Here is a 14,147-nt window from a genome sequence, read left to right as displayed (position 1 = left end):
CTCTGTTCACAGCTGAAAGTGAAGCAAAGGTCTGTCAGATTCCAGGCCAAACACCGGAGACCAGAGACTTTCCAATGCAATGGGTGTGAGTTGTTCATTGATCGCCAGGACTGGTTGATAAATTGATTATTTGCAGTCTATCGGGAAACAACACTAAAGTTAGCTCACCAGCATTTTAACCACTTGTCTCCGTGCCTTTTTGTCAACTTGTATGACTACACAATGCTCTAAAATACCACACTGAAAGTAACCTTTCTTCCCCCTCACAAATCTTTTCGGCGAAAAAGTGGTCGAAAGATCTAGAAACGTGACAGTCTTGCTAATAATCCAACAGAAATTCCAACTCGCCTCAATTACATTCCAAACAATCGCACAATAGATCAAATAATTAACGTACAAAGTCACGGGACAGCATAGCACTTTCATTACGACTGTCCCCTAGTTTTTCTGCCAATTCTCTCCCCTTCCCTTCTCCTGAAGAGTCTCGCACTGAGTGCAGGTGAACTCTGGTATCACACCCAGATACCCAGTCTTCATGTAAGCCCATAGGATATTCCCAGGCTTTTCAACTACAGGGTGCATCACAGCCGAGAGCCGACCCGATCCTCACCCGAGGTCCACAAACACACTCTGGGGGTTGCGACATAGCCAACAGGAGCAGGAACCCAAGCCGATTTTTCCCTGTGCAAGGACATGGACACAAGGACTAAATGTACTGTCCCAACTGTCTCTCATGCTGAGATCAGCCAATTCAGCAAAGACCGGAATCAAAAGTATCTTTATGAAACTAGGTGGTGCCATTCACCTCAGTACTTGGTGCTCAGTATCTGTCAGTGTAGAAATCCAACCATCTGAACCCCTCGATTAGATTCCAGTCTGTAGCTCACTCCCGGGTATCCATTATTCTATATATAAACCACCAGAACCCCTCGATTAGATTCCAGCCTGTAACTCACTCCCAGGTATCCATTATTCTATATATAAACCATCTGAACCCCTCGATTACATTCCAGCCTGTAACTCACTCCCAGGTATCCATTATTCTATATATAAACCATCTGAACCCCTCGATTAGATTCCAGCCTGTAACTCACTCCCGGGTATCCATTATTCTATATATAAACCATCTGAACCCCTCGATTAGATTCCAGCCTGTAACTCACTCCCAGGTATCCATTATTCTATATATAAACCACCTGAACCCCTCGATTAGATTCCAGCCTGTAACTCACTCCCAGGTATCCATTATTCTATATATAAACCATCTGAACCCCTCGATTAGATTCCAGCCTGTAACTCACTCCCAGGTATCCATTATTCTATATATAAACCATCTGAACCCCTCGATTAGATTCCAGCCTGTAACTCACTCCCAGGTATCCATTATTCTATATATAAACCATCTGAACCCCTCGATTAGATTCCAGCCTGTAACTCACTCCCAGGTATCCATTATTCTATATATAAACCACCTGAACCCCTCGATTAGATTCCAGCCTGTAACTCACTCCCGGGTATCCATTATTCTATATAAAAAACAATCTGAACCCCTCGATTAGATTCCAGCCTGTAACTCACTCCCGGGTATCCATTATTCTATATATAAACCATCTGAACCCCTCGATTAGATTCCAGCCTGTAACTCACTCCCAGGTATCCATTATTCTATATATAAACCACCTGAACCCCTCGATTAGATTCCAGCCTGTAACTCACTCCCAGGTATCCATTATTCTATATATAAACCATCTGAACCCCTCGATTAGATTCCAGCCTGTAACTCACTCCCAGGTATCCATTATTCTATATATAAACCATCTGAACCCCTCGATTAGATTCCAGTCTGTAACTCACTCCCAGGTATCCATTATTCTATATATAAACCACCTGAACCCCTCGATTAGATTCCAGCCTGTAACTCACTCCCGGGTATCCATTATTCTATATATAAACCATCTGAACCCCTCGATTAGATTCCAGCCTGTAACTCACTCCCAGGTATCCATTATTCTATATATAAACCATCTGAACCCCTCGATTAGATTCCAGTCTGTAACTCACTCCCAGGTATCCATTATTCTATATATAAACCACCTGAACCCCTCGATTAGATTCCAGTCTGTAACTCACTCCCAGGTATCCATTATTCTATATATAAACCACCTGAACCCCTCGATTAGATTCCAGTCTGTAACTCACTCCCAGGTATCCATTATTCTATATATAAACCACCTGAACCCCTCGATTAGATTCCAGCCTGTAGCTCACTCCCGGGTGCCCATTATCCTCGATATAAACGATGTGACCCCCCACACACACTTTACCTGAAGATCTGTCTCCACAAATGGCGCAGACTCGTCTCAAGGACGACGTGGCAGAGCCAGCTGGGTAAGAAAGAGCTTGGTTCATCCCCAGCGAGGGCTGCACGTCATCGGAGCTGCTGACAGCGTGCAGACCCGACATGTTCACCGTGGAGTTGATCTGAAAAGACAGAAGAAAAATTTAAAAATAGCCAATGGTTTTTTTTTATTCGTTGAGAGTGGCATAAAACTCCACGTAAGCCTGATTCTATTTGGTGGAGGAGAGCGTTTGGCTAACATCAATAATAGGTCACATTATGGAAACCACACGAAGGAGTAGTGTCGACCAGCACCTGAACGAGTAACAGCGTGGATTTAAAACTACAATCTGCTTGACAAACTGGTGGACGTAACAAATAGACAGTGAAATTCCCTCGGACCTCGGTTTTCAAACGGGACTAGGGGTAGGGATGGGGGGGGAAAAGAGGGAAATCCCTGACTCCATTAGATTCCTGTCCACTTGTCTGCGTTACATAACTTGCCAGCAGGTTAATTCTCTTAGTGTTAACTGTTTTCCGAAATGTTAAACGGCAGAGATGAAACTTTAAAGTCAGTCAGGCCGGCTGAACAAGAGATCGATTTGAAGTAGCGAAAAGGCAAATTTGAAACAGCGAAAAAAAAAAACCGCACGGGCACACTAAAAACGGCGGAGATTCCGATTCCCCCGCTCATTTACAGATTCCCGGGGCCGGGCAATTTGCCGACAGACAGCGGGCACCAGCCAGGCGCCCGCTTTGAGGGGCGGGGCAGAACTGAAGACTAGAAACTCAGCGTTTGCCGGCAGAGCGGCCAACAATTCCGCAGGGATGGGGCCCCGTTCCAAGATGGCCGACGGCCTCACGGCGGCCGATCGCTCCACTGGTGGCGAACCGGCCCGTCGGTATCTGGTGGGCCACACGACCACCGGCTTCGAGTACTGGACGCCTGCCTCGCGCTGGGGTGTACGGTAAATGTGGGGGGGGGTGCTGACTGAACTCCTCAACAACCCCCCCCAGCCCCTCCTTCCCCACAGTCCCACCTTTTTTTGTTCGAGTAAACTGGAAAGGGGGAGTAGACGTCCCCAGGGCACGACTGACAGGATAGACGTCAGGCCTAACCAGGCTCCACCCAGCCCCCAATTTCCGCCTCCGCCTGTCCCAATAGCAGCCCGGGCACCCTGACAACATCACTGGTTTTCAGGCCAATTTACTCCAAGGGTGCTAAGTGATTGCAATAACCTGCCGGGCGAGGTGGTGGAATCAGAGACACTAAGGGAATTCCAGACACTGGGCCGAGCGAGTTGGGTCCCAGCTCGATGGGCCGAGTGGCCAGTTTCAGTCCTTGATTTCTTTGCGGGAGGGGGTTTCTTAAAAAAAAAACACACAAAAAGGTGGGGGGCTGTGGGGAAGGGGGGGTCTGGGGAGTTCAGTCAGCCCCCACCTCGCGCGTGTCCCATACACCCCTGCACGAGGCAGGCGTCCACCAGATACTGATGACCCCAGCCACGTTTTTGAAAGTTGGCCTTCTCTGGGCTACGGGTCTGGGCAAAATGAAAAAATTAAACCGAAAACCTGAACTAAAATAAGTGCAAACGCTGGAAGCACGCAGGTCTAGCAACATCTGGAAACGGACGGCCTTTGGATAGGGAACGGGTGAAAGGGCACTACCAGTAATCTTACCTTCAGCACTGGTGAGTAATCCCCACCTGAACACTCATCGATCTTGCCCTCTTTCAAATGCTGCTGTGTATTTTAGCTTTTACTGATGTGCCTTTGAGACACTGCACACCTGCAGTGTTATTTTTGGCTTTGGACATAAAACAAGCTGTTCACCACCTTCAGGTCAGCAACACCGACTCAGACATCCACCCTCCTGCTCAGAAGCAGTCACTTATCGCATCTACAACATTCTCTGTTGGACTGAGGCCCTGGCTGTCTAGTCAAGCGGATGTTAAAGATCACGTGGTACTATCGTTAAGAAGTGCGAGAAGCTCTCTCAATGCGTTGGCCAACTTTTCCTCCCCAAACCAATGCCCCCAGAAACAAGTCACCTGACCCTTCATTGAACTGCGGTTTGTGGGACCTTGCAGCGTGCAAAACGGCTGCCACATTCACTCACGCAAAGGACAGACAAGCTTGCATTTCTACAGTGCCTTTTACGACTTCAAGACGCCCCAAAGCACTTTGCAGCCAATGGAGTACTTTTGAAGTGTAGTCACTGTTGTAATGTTAGGAAACGCAGCAGCCAATTTGTGCACAGCAAGATCCCACAAACACAAACGTGCTAACGACCAGACCATCTGTTTTTAAGTGATGTTGGTTGAGGGATAAATATCGGCCCAGGACACCGGTGAGAATTCCCCTGCTCTTCTTCAAAATAGTGTCATGGGGTCTTTTACATCCACCCGAGGGGGCAGTCGGGTGCCCCAGTTTAAAGCCTCATCTGAAAGATGGCACCTCCGACAGTGCAGCACCTCCCTCAGCACTGCACTGGGAGCGTCAGCCTGGATTTTGAGTTCAAGTCTCTGAAGTGGGACTTGATCCCACCACCTTCTGTCTCAGAGGCGAGAGTGCTACCCACTGAGCCACGGCTGACACCTATTGACGTTACAATTATATAGGCAAACACGGACGCCATTTTGCGCACAGCAAGATCCCACAAATAGCAATGAGATAAATGAGGGGTTTAGGTAAAGTAAATAAAGAGAAACTTCCCATTGGCGGAAGGGTCGAGAACCGGAGGACACAGGTTTAAGGTGATTGGCAAAAGAACCAAAGGCGACATGAGGAAAAACTTTTTTTTTTTAAACACAGCGAGTAGTTATGATTTGGAATGCGCTGCCTGAAAGGGTGGTGGAAGCAGATGCAATCGTGGCTTTCAAAAAGGAATTGGATAAATATTTGAAGAGAAAAAATTTGCAGGGCTACGGGACTAACTGGATTGCTCTTACAAAGAGCCGGCATGGGCTCGATGGGTCGAATGGCATCCTTCAGTACTGTAACCCCATTCTATAATCTGCGTTTGGTGGAAGGAGGAACTGTTGACAAGGACACTGCTCTTCAAAAAGTGCCACGAGATATTTACATCCACCTGAACAGGCAGGCGAGACCTTTGTTTAATGTTTCATCCAAAAAAAAAAGCGCCTCCAACAATGCAGCACCTCCTTAGTAATGCGCTGAAGTATTACGTGCTCAAGTCCATAATGGGGACTGGATCCACAACCTTCGAACCGAGCCAAGCTGGTGCTAACAGTAACAGTGCAATGCAATCCCTCTGGACAGCTTGGGATATTTTTGAGATACGTGATCAGGCCCTGTATATAAATACAGATTGTTCTTCGCTTGACCTCTCCTTGATCTGTCCACGTTATCTTGCGGATATTGAGGGTTGCAGTAACGCTGCCGCTTTCACATTGATGTACACCTGACAGCACAGGTCCCACCTTGGGGAGATGCACTAACGTTGCGGGCACCACTCCATTTCGAGACTCTGTACGCAAGGACGCAAAACAAATCTACAACGCACAGCTCTCCTTGTTGGGCGATATTTGGACCGGTCGCTCACGACTAGACGATTTACTCCAGCTCTGCACAGTGGAAGGTGCACAGTGTGCAAGGCCCAGAGACAACTGGAACAGCAAGCAGACCACTCAAAGCAACACCGGTCAGCAGATGTGCCAACTGGGTGCCGCCAGGTCCGGGAATGCCAACGAGATGGGCACCGGTTATCAGAGTCAGCGGGCTACACTTCACACCCATCTGCCGCACACGCCCTGAGATTACTTGGGTCAAAACATTCACCAGTCCCTGGTCGACTCCTGTGCTGCGGGAGTAGAGTGTGCGTCAGATGACTGGGGCAGAAGGTTCGGTTACAGTGGCCTTGCAAAGGTGCTTGCTCCTGGAATCACCAGACCGGCTGGCCTGCCAGTTCCAAGAACTAACACAGAGCTTGCTGCATTGGTCGTTTGTTGCCCCATTGCAGGGGCACGGAATCCCAGCCAAAGCAGTCCTGCGGCAATCTAGCCTGTGGTAAAGGTAGGTTGATAAAGAGTTCTCATGAAGCAGAGATCCCCTAAAGGCTTTCAAACTCAAGAGTACAGACCTCCGCAAACTGAAGGAATCAGCTGGGGTTGAGAAACACTATACCCTAAGATTTCTTTTGCTGGGAACATAGGAACAGGAAGAGGCCATTTAGCCCCTCGAGCCTGTTCGGCCATTCAGTGAGATCATAGCTGATCTGTGACCTAACCCCATATACCGTAGCCCCATATCCCTTAATACCTATGCTAAACAAAAATCTATCAATCTCAGATTTAAAATGAACAATTGAGCTAGTATCAACTGCCATTTGCAGAAGAGAGTTCCAAACTTCCACCGCCCTTTGCGTGTAGAAGTGTTTCCTAACTTCACTCCTGAAAGTCCTGGCTCTAATTTTTAGCCCATGTCCCCTAGTCCGAGACTCCCCAACCAGCAGAAATGGTTTCTCTCAATCTACCCTACCAGTTCCCCTTAATATCTTGAAAACTTCGATCAAATCACCCCTTAATCTTCTAAATTTCAGGGAATACAACCCTAGTTTGTGTAATCGCTCCTCGTAATTTAACCCTTGGAGTCCAGGTATCATTCTAGTAAACCTACGCTGCACTCCCTCCAAAGGCCAATACATCCTTCCGAAGGTGCGGTGCCCAGAACTGAACACAGAACTCCAGGTGAGGTCTAACCAGGGCTTTGTATAGCTGTAGCATAACTTCTACCCCTTGTACTCTAGTCCTCTAGATACAAAGGCCAGCATTCCATTAGTCTTTGATTATATTCTGTACCTGTCCATTACATTTTAATGATCTATGTACATGGACCCCTAAGTCTCTTTGGACCTCCACTATTTCGAGCTTTTCACCATTTAGAAAGTACTCTGATCTATCCTTTTTAGTTCCAAAGTGGATGACCTCACACTTGCCTACACTGAAATCCATTTGCCACAGTTTTGCCCATTCACTTAATCTGTTAATATCTCGCTGTAATTTTATGCTTCCATCTATATATTTTTTTATTCGTTCACGGGATGTGGGCGTCGCTGGCGAGGCCAGCATTTATTGCCCATCCCTAATTGCCCCTTGAGAAGGTGGTGGTGAGCCGCCTTCTTGAACCACTGCAGTCCGTGGGGTGAAGGTTGTCCCACAGTGCTGTTAGGAAGGGAGTTCCAGGATTTTGACCCAGCGACGATGAAGGAACGGCGATATATTTCCAAGTCGGGATGGTGGGTGACATGGAGGGGAACGTGCAGGTGGTGTTGTTCCCATGTGCCTGCTGCCCTTGTCCTTGTCTTTGTAGGTGGTAGAGGTCACGGGTGGTGATGCCAGGACGTCAATATCCTGTGCCCTGTAAAGGCACCATGCCCCCGGGTAACCATCCCAGCCGTGCCTAGCTGCTGTACGTTCTAGGAGTCTACAAGGACAGGTATGTACGATTACTTTAGGCAGTGCCAGTTGAAGAGCTGGCATCAGCACAGCCCAGGTGGCCTCCTCTCATGGTGCAAACTCTATCAGTTCACCTCCAGCAGATGCACAATGTGGACTCAAACAACACAATAAAGCTGGTTACAATAGCCTCAGGTTTGGGGGGACAGATCCTTTCTGTTCAATAAGTCGAGTCACCAGGACAAGGCATATTAAGACCCCCTCCTCCATTTCATCATTCTCCACGTACCAAAACTGGCTCAGTGGGTAACACTCTCCCCTCTGAGCCAGAAGGTCGTGGGTTCAAGTCCCCACTCCAGACACCCGAGCACAAAATCTAGGCTGGATACTCCCGGTGCAGTACGGAGGGAGGTGCTGCAATGTCTGAGGTGCCGTCTTTCGGATTGAGAATCCCTACGTGGTCAGTTTTCGGTAAAATATTAAAATGCCTATGTGGCAAAGAAGCAGAATGCAAAATGATTAGAAAGGGTTAATTAGTTAGTAACTGAGATTGGTACAGGTGGCCTGGCCTCCTGCGTAGTCAGCAGGTTTGCATGGTCTTAGCAATGTAGAGTCTTTGATGTGATTCAAGGACTGGTCTGAATGTCTCCATGTTTATGGCAGATCAATATAGGTAACGAGCTTAGCCAAAGTTGAAAGACATTCCAGGTTGGGAGATAAGGAACAGAAGGAACAGGGAAGAACATTCCAAGTTGGAAGGTGAGGAAGTATCCCCTTTGATGTCTAACAGCAGCATGGTCAGCACATGGACGATTTATGATTGGCCGGAAATAATGTAACCTCGCATGGCAACCTATGCCCGGCTTATGATTGGTGTTGACCCTCGTTAAGTATGTTCCAACCCCTATTGATTTGTATAAAAACGTGTGGATTTCTGTATGTTTTTGTTCTTGCTCTGCCAGCATAGAGGGACTCTATCAGGAGTCCAAATCAATGCTGCAGACTAAGAACCCTGCTATTAAAGTTGTGATGAACTTTAAAATGTACTCGACCTCAGATTTTACTGAACCAGACTGAGGGGAAAGAATCCGGATCGTCAGGATGAGACGTTAAACCTGAGGCCCTGTCTGCCCCTCTCAGGTGGACGTACAGATCCCATGGCCACTATTGACAGAACAGCAGGGGAGTTCTCCCCGGGGCAGTCATTTATCGGTAACCAACGCCTACCAAAATAGATTATCTGGCCGTTTAGCTCAGCCCGTGGGACCTTGCTGTGCGCATATTGACAGCTGCTTTTGTCTACAGAACACGCACTTTAGAAGTAATTCATTGGCTGTGAAACGCTTTGGGACATCTTGATCACTTCATAGGTTCCGTATAAGTGAAAGCTCACTGTTTTTCATCACCTCAGTGTCTCTCTCTCAATGAATCCTTTTCGAGTGCAGTGACTTATGTCGGCACAAACACAGCAGCCAGTCTTCACGAACCACAAACAGCAAATCCTGTTAACCTGCTCTCGGTGGCACCGGCTGAGGGAGCAGCGCTCTTCAAATAATGCCACGGGGGTCGAACAGCCACTCAAACAGGAAGACAGGACCTTTGTTTAATATGGCGTCCAAAGGACGGCGCCTTCATACTGTCATTAAGTCAATGCTGATAACCCTGCTCAAACCCTCAATCTCGGACTGGGAGCTGAACCTGCTACTACTTGAGCCAAGCTTGCACGCTACTTTGGAGGAGAGCTTTGTACATAACGTCTGCAGACTTTCCAACCCACAGAGCACCTCTTGGCTGCCCATCACTTCGATTTCCCCCCTTTCTTTCTTCATTTCTCTTTGCACCTCCTAGGCCCCTCTCTCCCGTCGTCATGCCTCCTTTCATTTCTCCCCTCTCGGGTACTCTGCCCCCCCCCAAATCCCTCCCCCAACCCTTCAGCACTCCTCGACCTTCCTACTCTCCTGCCGCCGTCCCAGGCTTGACTCCCTCTGGGATAAGCCTGCAGCTTCCCTCTGTGCCTCTCTTGTCTTCCTCCGAAGGGCCCATCGAGGCACTCGTCACTGCCCCATCCGACTCTCTCACTGACCTTCCCGCCCAGTGCTCCCGCTGGGGGCCATTCCCGTCGGACTCCTTCCCATCCCACTCACCCCTCCCAGCGCTGACCCTGTGGACTCTGCCAGTGGATCAGCTATCGCCGCCCCTCTCCGCATCTCCCTCCAGAATGTCTGTTCACTTGTGAACGAGGCCCCCGCCACCCATGAGCTTATTGTGGATGATTGCATCGACACCATGGCCTGGACGGAAACCTGGCTGACGGGTGATGACACCTTCCCCTTTAACGAGGCCTCTCCGCCTGGCTATATCTTCCACCACTTGCCCCGTCCAGACCGCCACGCTGGGGGTGTGGCCCTAATCACCAAAACGCACCTTGGTCTGTCCCCCTACTCCTCTAGTACCTTCTCCTCCTTTGAGCATCTCACCTTGTTCTGCCCCTCTCACCTCTCCTTTAAAATCCTCATTCTCTACAGTCCACCCAAATTTCTCACCAAGATATCTTCACTGCTTTCCTCCCTCAGCCTCTGCACCGAGCGACTTCTCATCCTTGATTATTTCAACCTCCATCTCAACTCATCGTGCTCTCTCTCTCCCGAGTTCACTGCCCTCCGATCCTCTCAATCTCTCCCTCCACTTAACCTCCCCTACCCATATTCACAGCCACCCCCTCGACCGTGCCATCTCACGTGGCCTCTCTACTCCCATCGTGTCAAACGTGAATAAGGCCATCTCTGATCACTTCCTTATACCCATCTCCACCCACATCCTCCTTCCCCCTCCCAACCCACTTCTTTCTGTGTCCTCCCCTGGAAAAAAAACTCTCCCCCAAGTCACTTACAACGGCACTTTCAAATTCCCAACTGTCTAGCCTTTGGCCCTCCATTCACGACGACGTTTCTGCAGCTACCGATCTGCTCAATCACACCCTCACCGTCATCTTTGGTGTCCTTGTCCACAATGAAACCCACACTCTCTCACCCTGGTCGTTCCCCCTGGTATGACCCTCATCTCTGCTCCCTTAACTCCAAGGGGCACGGAGTTCAATGTTTATAGCGGACAACTGGTTTAGCCATTCATCGCCAGATCTGGCTGGACCACATAAAGCACTATCGGGTCCTGCTCTCCTCTGCCCAAACTGCTCACTATTCCAGGATCATCCTGGAATGTAAAGATAATCCCCAACTTCTCTTCACTACAAACCGTCGTCTTAAACCCCTCTCCCCTGCCTCCTCCACCCTCACCTCCAACAACCCATGGACTTCTTTGTCACTATGATTGAGACCATCCCTTCAGCTGCCCCTGCCGCTTCCCTCCCTTCCCCTAAGATTCCCTCCTGCCCTAGCCCTGATCTAGTTTCTCTCCCATCTCCCTTCATGCCCTCTTTGAGCTCATCTTGACAATGAGACCCACCTCCTGCTCCCTCGACCCTATTCCCACCAAATTGCTGACCACCCAACTTCCCTTCCTGACCCCAACGCTAGCTGATATTGTAAACAGTTCCCTCTCCTCAGGTACTGTCCCCCTCCCTTTCAAATCTGCCGTCACCCCCCAACTTAAAAAAAAACTCACCCTTGACCCCTCTGTCCTTGCAAACTACCACCCCCATCTCCAACCTCCCTTTCCTCTCCAAAGTCCATCAACGTGTTGTCACCTCCCAAATCCATGCCCATATTTCCCGCAACTCCATGTTTGAATCCTTCCAATGAGGCTTCCGCCCGACACAGTACTGAAACGGCCCTTATCAAAGTCACAAATAACATCCTATGTGACGGTGACCGTGGTAAACTCTCCCTCCTCATCCTTCTCCACCTGTCTGCAGCCTTTGACTCAGTTGACCACACCATCCTCCTCCAATGCCTTTCCTCCGTTGTCCAGCTGGGTGGGACTGCCCTCGCCTGGTTCCATTCCTATCTGTCCAGTTGTAGCCAGAGAATCACCTGCAATGGCTTCTCTTCCCACTCCGTTACCTCTAGAGCACCCCCCCCCACAAGGATTTATCCTTGGCCCCCTCCTGTTTCTCATCTGCATGATGCCCCTTGGCGAAAACACAACGCCAGGTTCCACATGTACACTGACGACACCCAGCTCCACCACCTCCCTCGACCACTCCATTGCCTGATTTCTCACACTGCTTGTCCGACATCCAGTACTGGATAAGCAGAAATTTCCTCCAACTAAATATTGGGAAGACCGAAGCCATTGTCTTTGGTCCCCACCATAAACTCCGTTCCCTAGTCACTGATTCCATCCCTCTCCCTGGCCACTGTGAGACTAAACCAGATCGTTAGCAACCTTGGCGTCCTATTTTACCCTGAGATGAGCTTCCAACCACATATCCGCTCCGTCACTAAGGCTGCCTACTTCCACCTCTGAAACATCGGCCGTCTCCGACCCTGCCTCAGCTCATCTGCTGCTGAAACCCTCATCCATGCCATTGTTACATGCGGACCTGATTATTCCAATGGTCTCCTGGCCGGTCTCCCATCTTCCACCCTCCATAAGCTTGAGCTCATCCAAAACTCTGCTGCCCGTATCCTAACTCGCACCAAGTCCCTCCCGTTCACCCATCACCCCTGTGCTCACTGACCGACACTGGCTCCTTGAGGAGGGAGGGGGGGGGGGGGGGGGGGGGGGGGAAGGGAAGAGAAAAGGAAAGGAGAGCAGAGGAGATAAAGCCCACTCACCTGTGGACTGCTAATTGGCCCATAGCCAAGGGAAGGGGTTGATGGGAGTGCGGGCGAGCCAATGGAAGAGCTGATAACTGAGAAAGGCGAGCCAATGCTGCTGACTGGCGAGTTCACGGAAGACGAGATTCCTGATCCGATTACGGAAGAATGCAGAGACGGCGAGTTGTTCATTGTCCGACTGTGTTGTGGGGAATTCACGGAAGAGCTGTCAGGGCTCCTGCAATCTGCAGAGCAAGAAAATGGGATCAACCTCTAGATTCAGGGACGATGCAAGACTCCTCACAGCCTCACCCTTCATCGTCGTGCTATGGGACCCCTAACAAAAACAGTCCACTTCACCGAGGGAAATTTAGGGCTCTCTTATAGGAGTCAGCCATGGCTCAGTGGGTAGCACTCTCGCCTAGGAGTCAGAAAGTTGTGGGTTCAAGTCCCACTCCAGAGAATTGAGCACAGAATCCAGGCTGACACTCCCAGTGCAGTACTGAGGGAGGTGCCGACTTTCAGATGAGACGTTAAACCGAGGCCCAGTCTACCCTCTCAGACGTTAAAGATCGCACACCCACTATTTCGAAGAAGAGCAGGGGAGTTCTCCCCGGTGTCCTGGGCCAACTTACCCCTTAACCAACAGCAATAAACAGATTATCTGGTCATTTATCACACTGCTGTTAGTGGGATCCTACTGTGCACAAATCGACTGCCACGTTTCCTACATTACAACAGTGACTACGCTGCAAAAGTAGTTCATTGGCTGCAAAGCGCTTTGGGATGTCCTGAGTTCGTGTACGGCACTGTATAGATGAGAGTTCTTTCTGACTTTCCCCACCAATTTCCTTCCTACCCATGAGGAATCTGGAGCCAAGTGGGAAGAATCTCAGCCTCCAGGCTGGCTGGCCAATTCATCAAGAGTCTTTGGGTACTGTTGACCGATTACCAGGTCTGCCACAAAGGACTGACTTGGTCCCGACGTCCCACTAACTAGGCCGGTCCACTTGGTGCTAAAGTCAACCCAAAGAGACCACACTTACCACCACTCTGCCTTCCAAGGACAGCAGTCACTAACTGCCCACCAGAATGCGGACATTTTGTATGTTCTACGGGTGCCATATAAATGTTATAGATGAAGGCGGCAATGTTTTCCACATGCTTTCTGCCAGTTTAGACGGGGTGGAAACGTGGGTGGGAACATGGGAGGAGGAGGCCAATCAGCCCCTCGAGCCTGGTCCGTCATTCAATTAGATCATGGCTGATCTGTATCTTAACTCCATTGACATGCCTTTGCTCCATACCCCTTGATAGCCTTACCTAACAAAACTCTATCAATCTCCGAAGTGAAAGCTTCAAATGTCCCCCAGCATCCACAGCATTTCAGGGGAAGAGAGATCCCGACTTAGAATCATAGAAGTTACAACATGGAAACAGGCCCTTCGGCCCAACATGTCCATGTCGCCCAGTTTATACCACTAAGCTCGTCCCAATTGCCTGCACTTGGCCCATATCCCTCTATACCCATGTAACTGTCCAAATGCTTTTTAAAAAGACAAAATTGTACCCGCCTCTACTACTGCCTCTGGCAGCTCGTTCCAGACACTCACCACCCTTTGAGTGAAAAAATTGCCCCTCTGGACCCTTTTGTATCTCTCCCCTCTCACCTTA

At 49.5% G+C, this 14,147-nt stretch overlaps 1 protein-coding gene across 8 annotated transcripts in view; it reads right to left on the bottom strand.

The window, feature by feature from the left end:
* The window catches only part of LOC137305259 (retinoic acid receptor RXR-beta-A-like), a 58,339-nt gene that overhangs the window by 34,824 nt on the left and 9,368 nt on the right, over nt 1-14,147 (bottom strand). For 7 of the 8 annotated variants that reach the window (XM_067974115.1, XM_067974116.1, XM_067974113.1 and 4 more), the window contains 2 exons: nt 12,492-12,718; nt 2,325-2,481 (listed from right to left, as the gene is read on the bottom strand). In XM_067974115.1, the coding sequence (XP_067830216.1) occupies nt 2,325-2,481; nt 12,492-12,718 (384 nt within the window). The remainder of the gene's footprint in view (nt 1-2,324; nt 2,482-12,491; nt 12,719-14,147) is intronic. The other variant, XM_067974117.1, reaches the window with a different exon arrangement.

The sequence above is a fragment of the Heptranchias perlo genome, chromosome 39 (assembly GCF_035084215.1).
Source record: "Heptranchias perlo isolate sHepPer1 chromosome 39, sHepPer1.hap1, whole genome shotgun sequence".
NCBI classification, from domain to species: Eukaryota; Metazoa; Chordata; class Chondrichthyes; order Hexanchiformes; family Hexanchidae; genus Heptranchias; species Heptranchias perlo.
The sequence above is the reverse complement of the archived record's forward strand: the minus strand, read 5'-3'. Positions and strand labels throughout refer to the sequence as shown.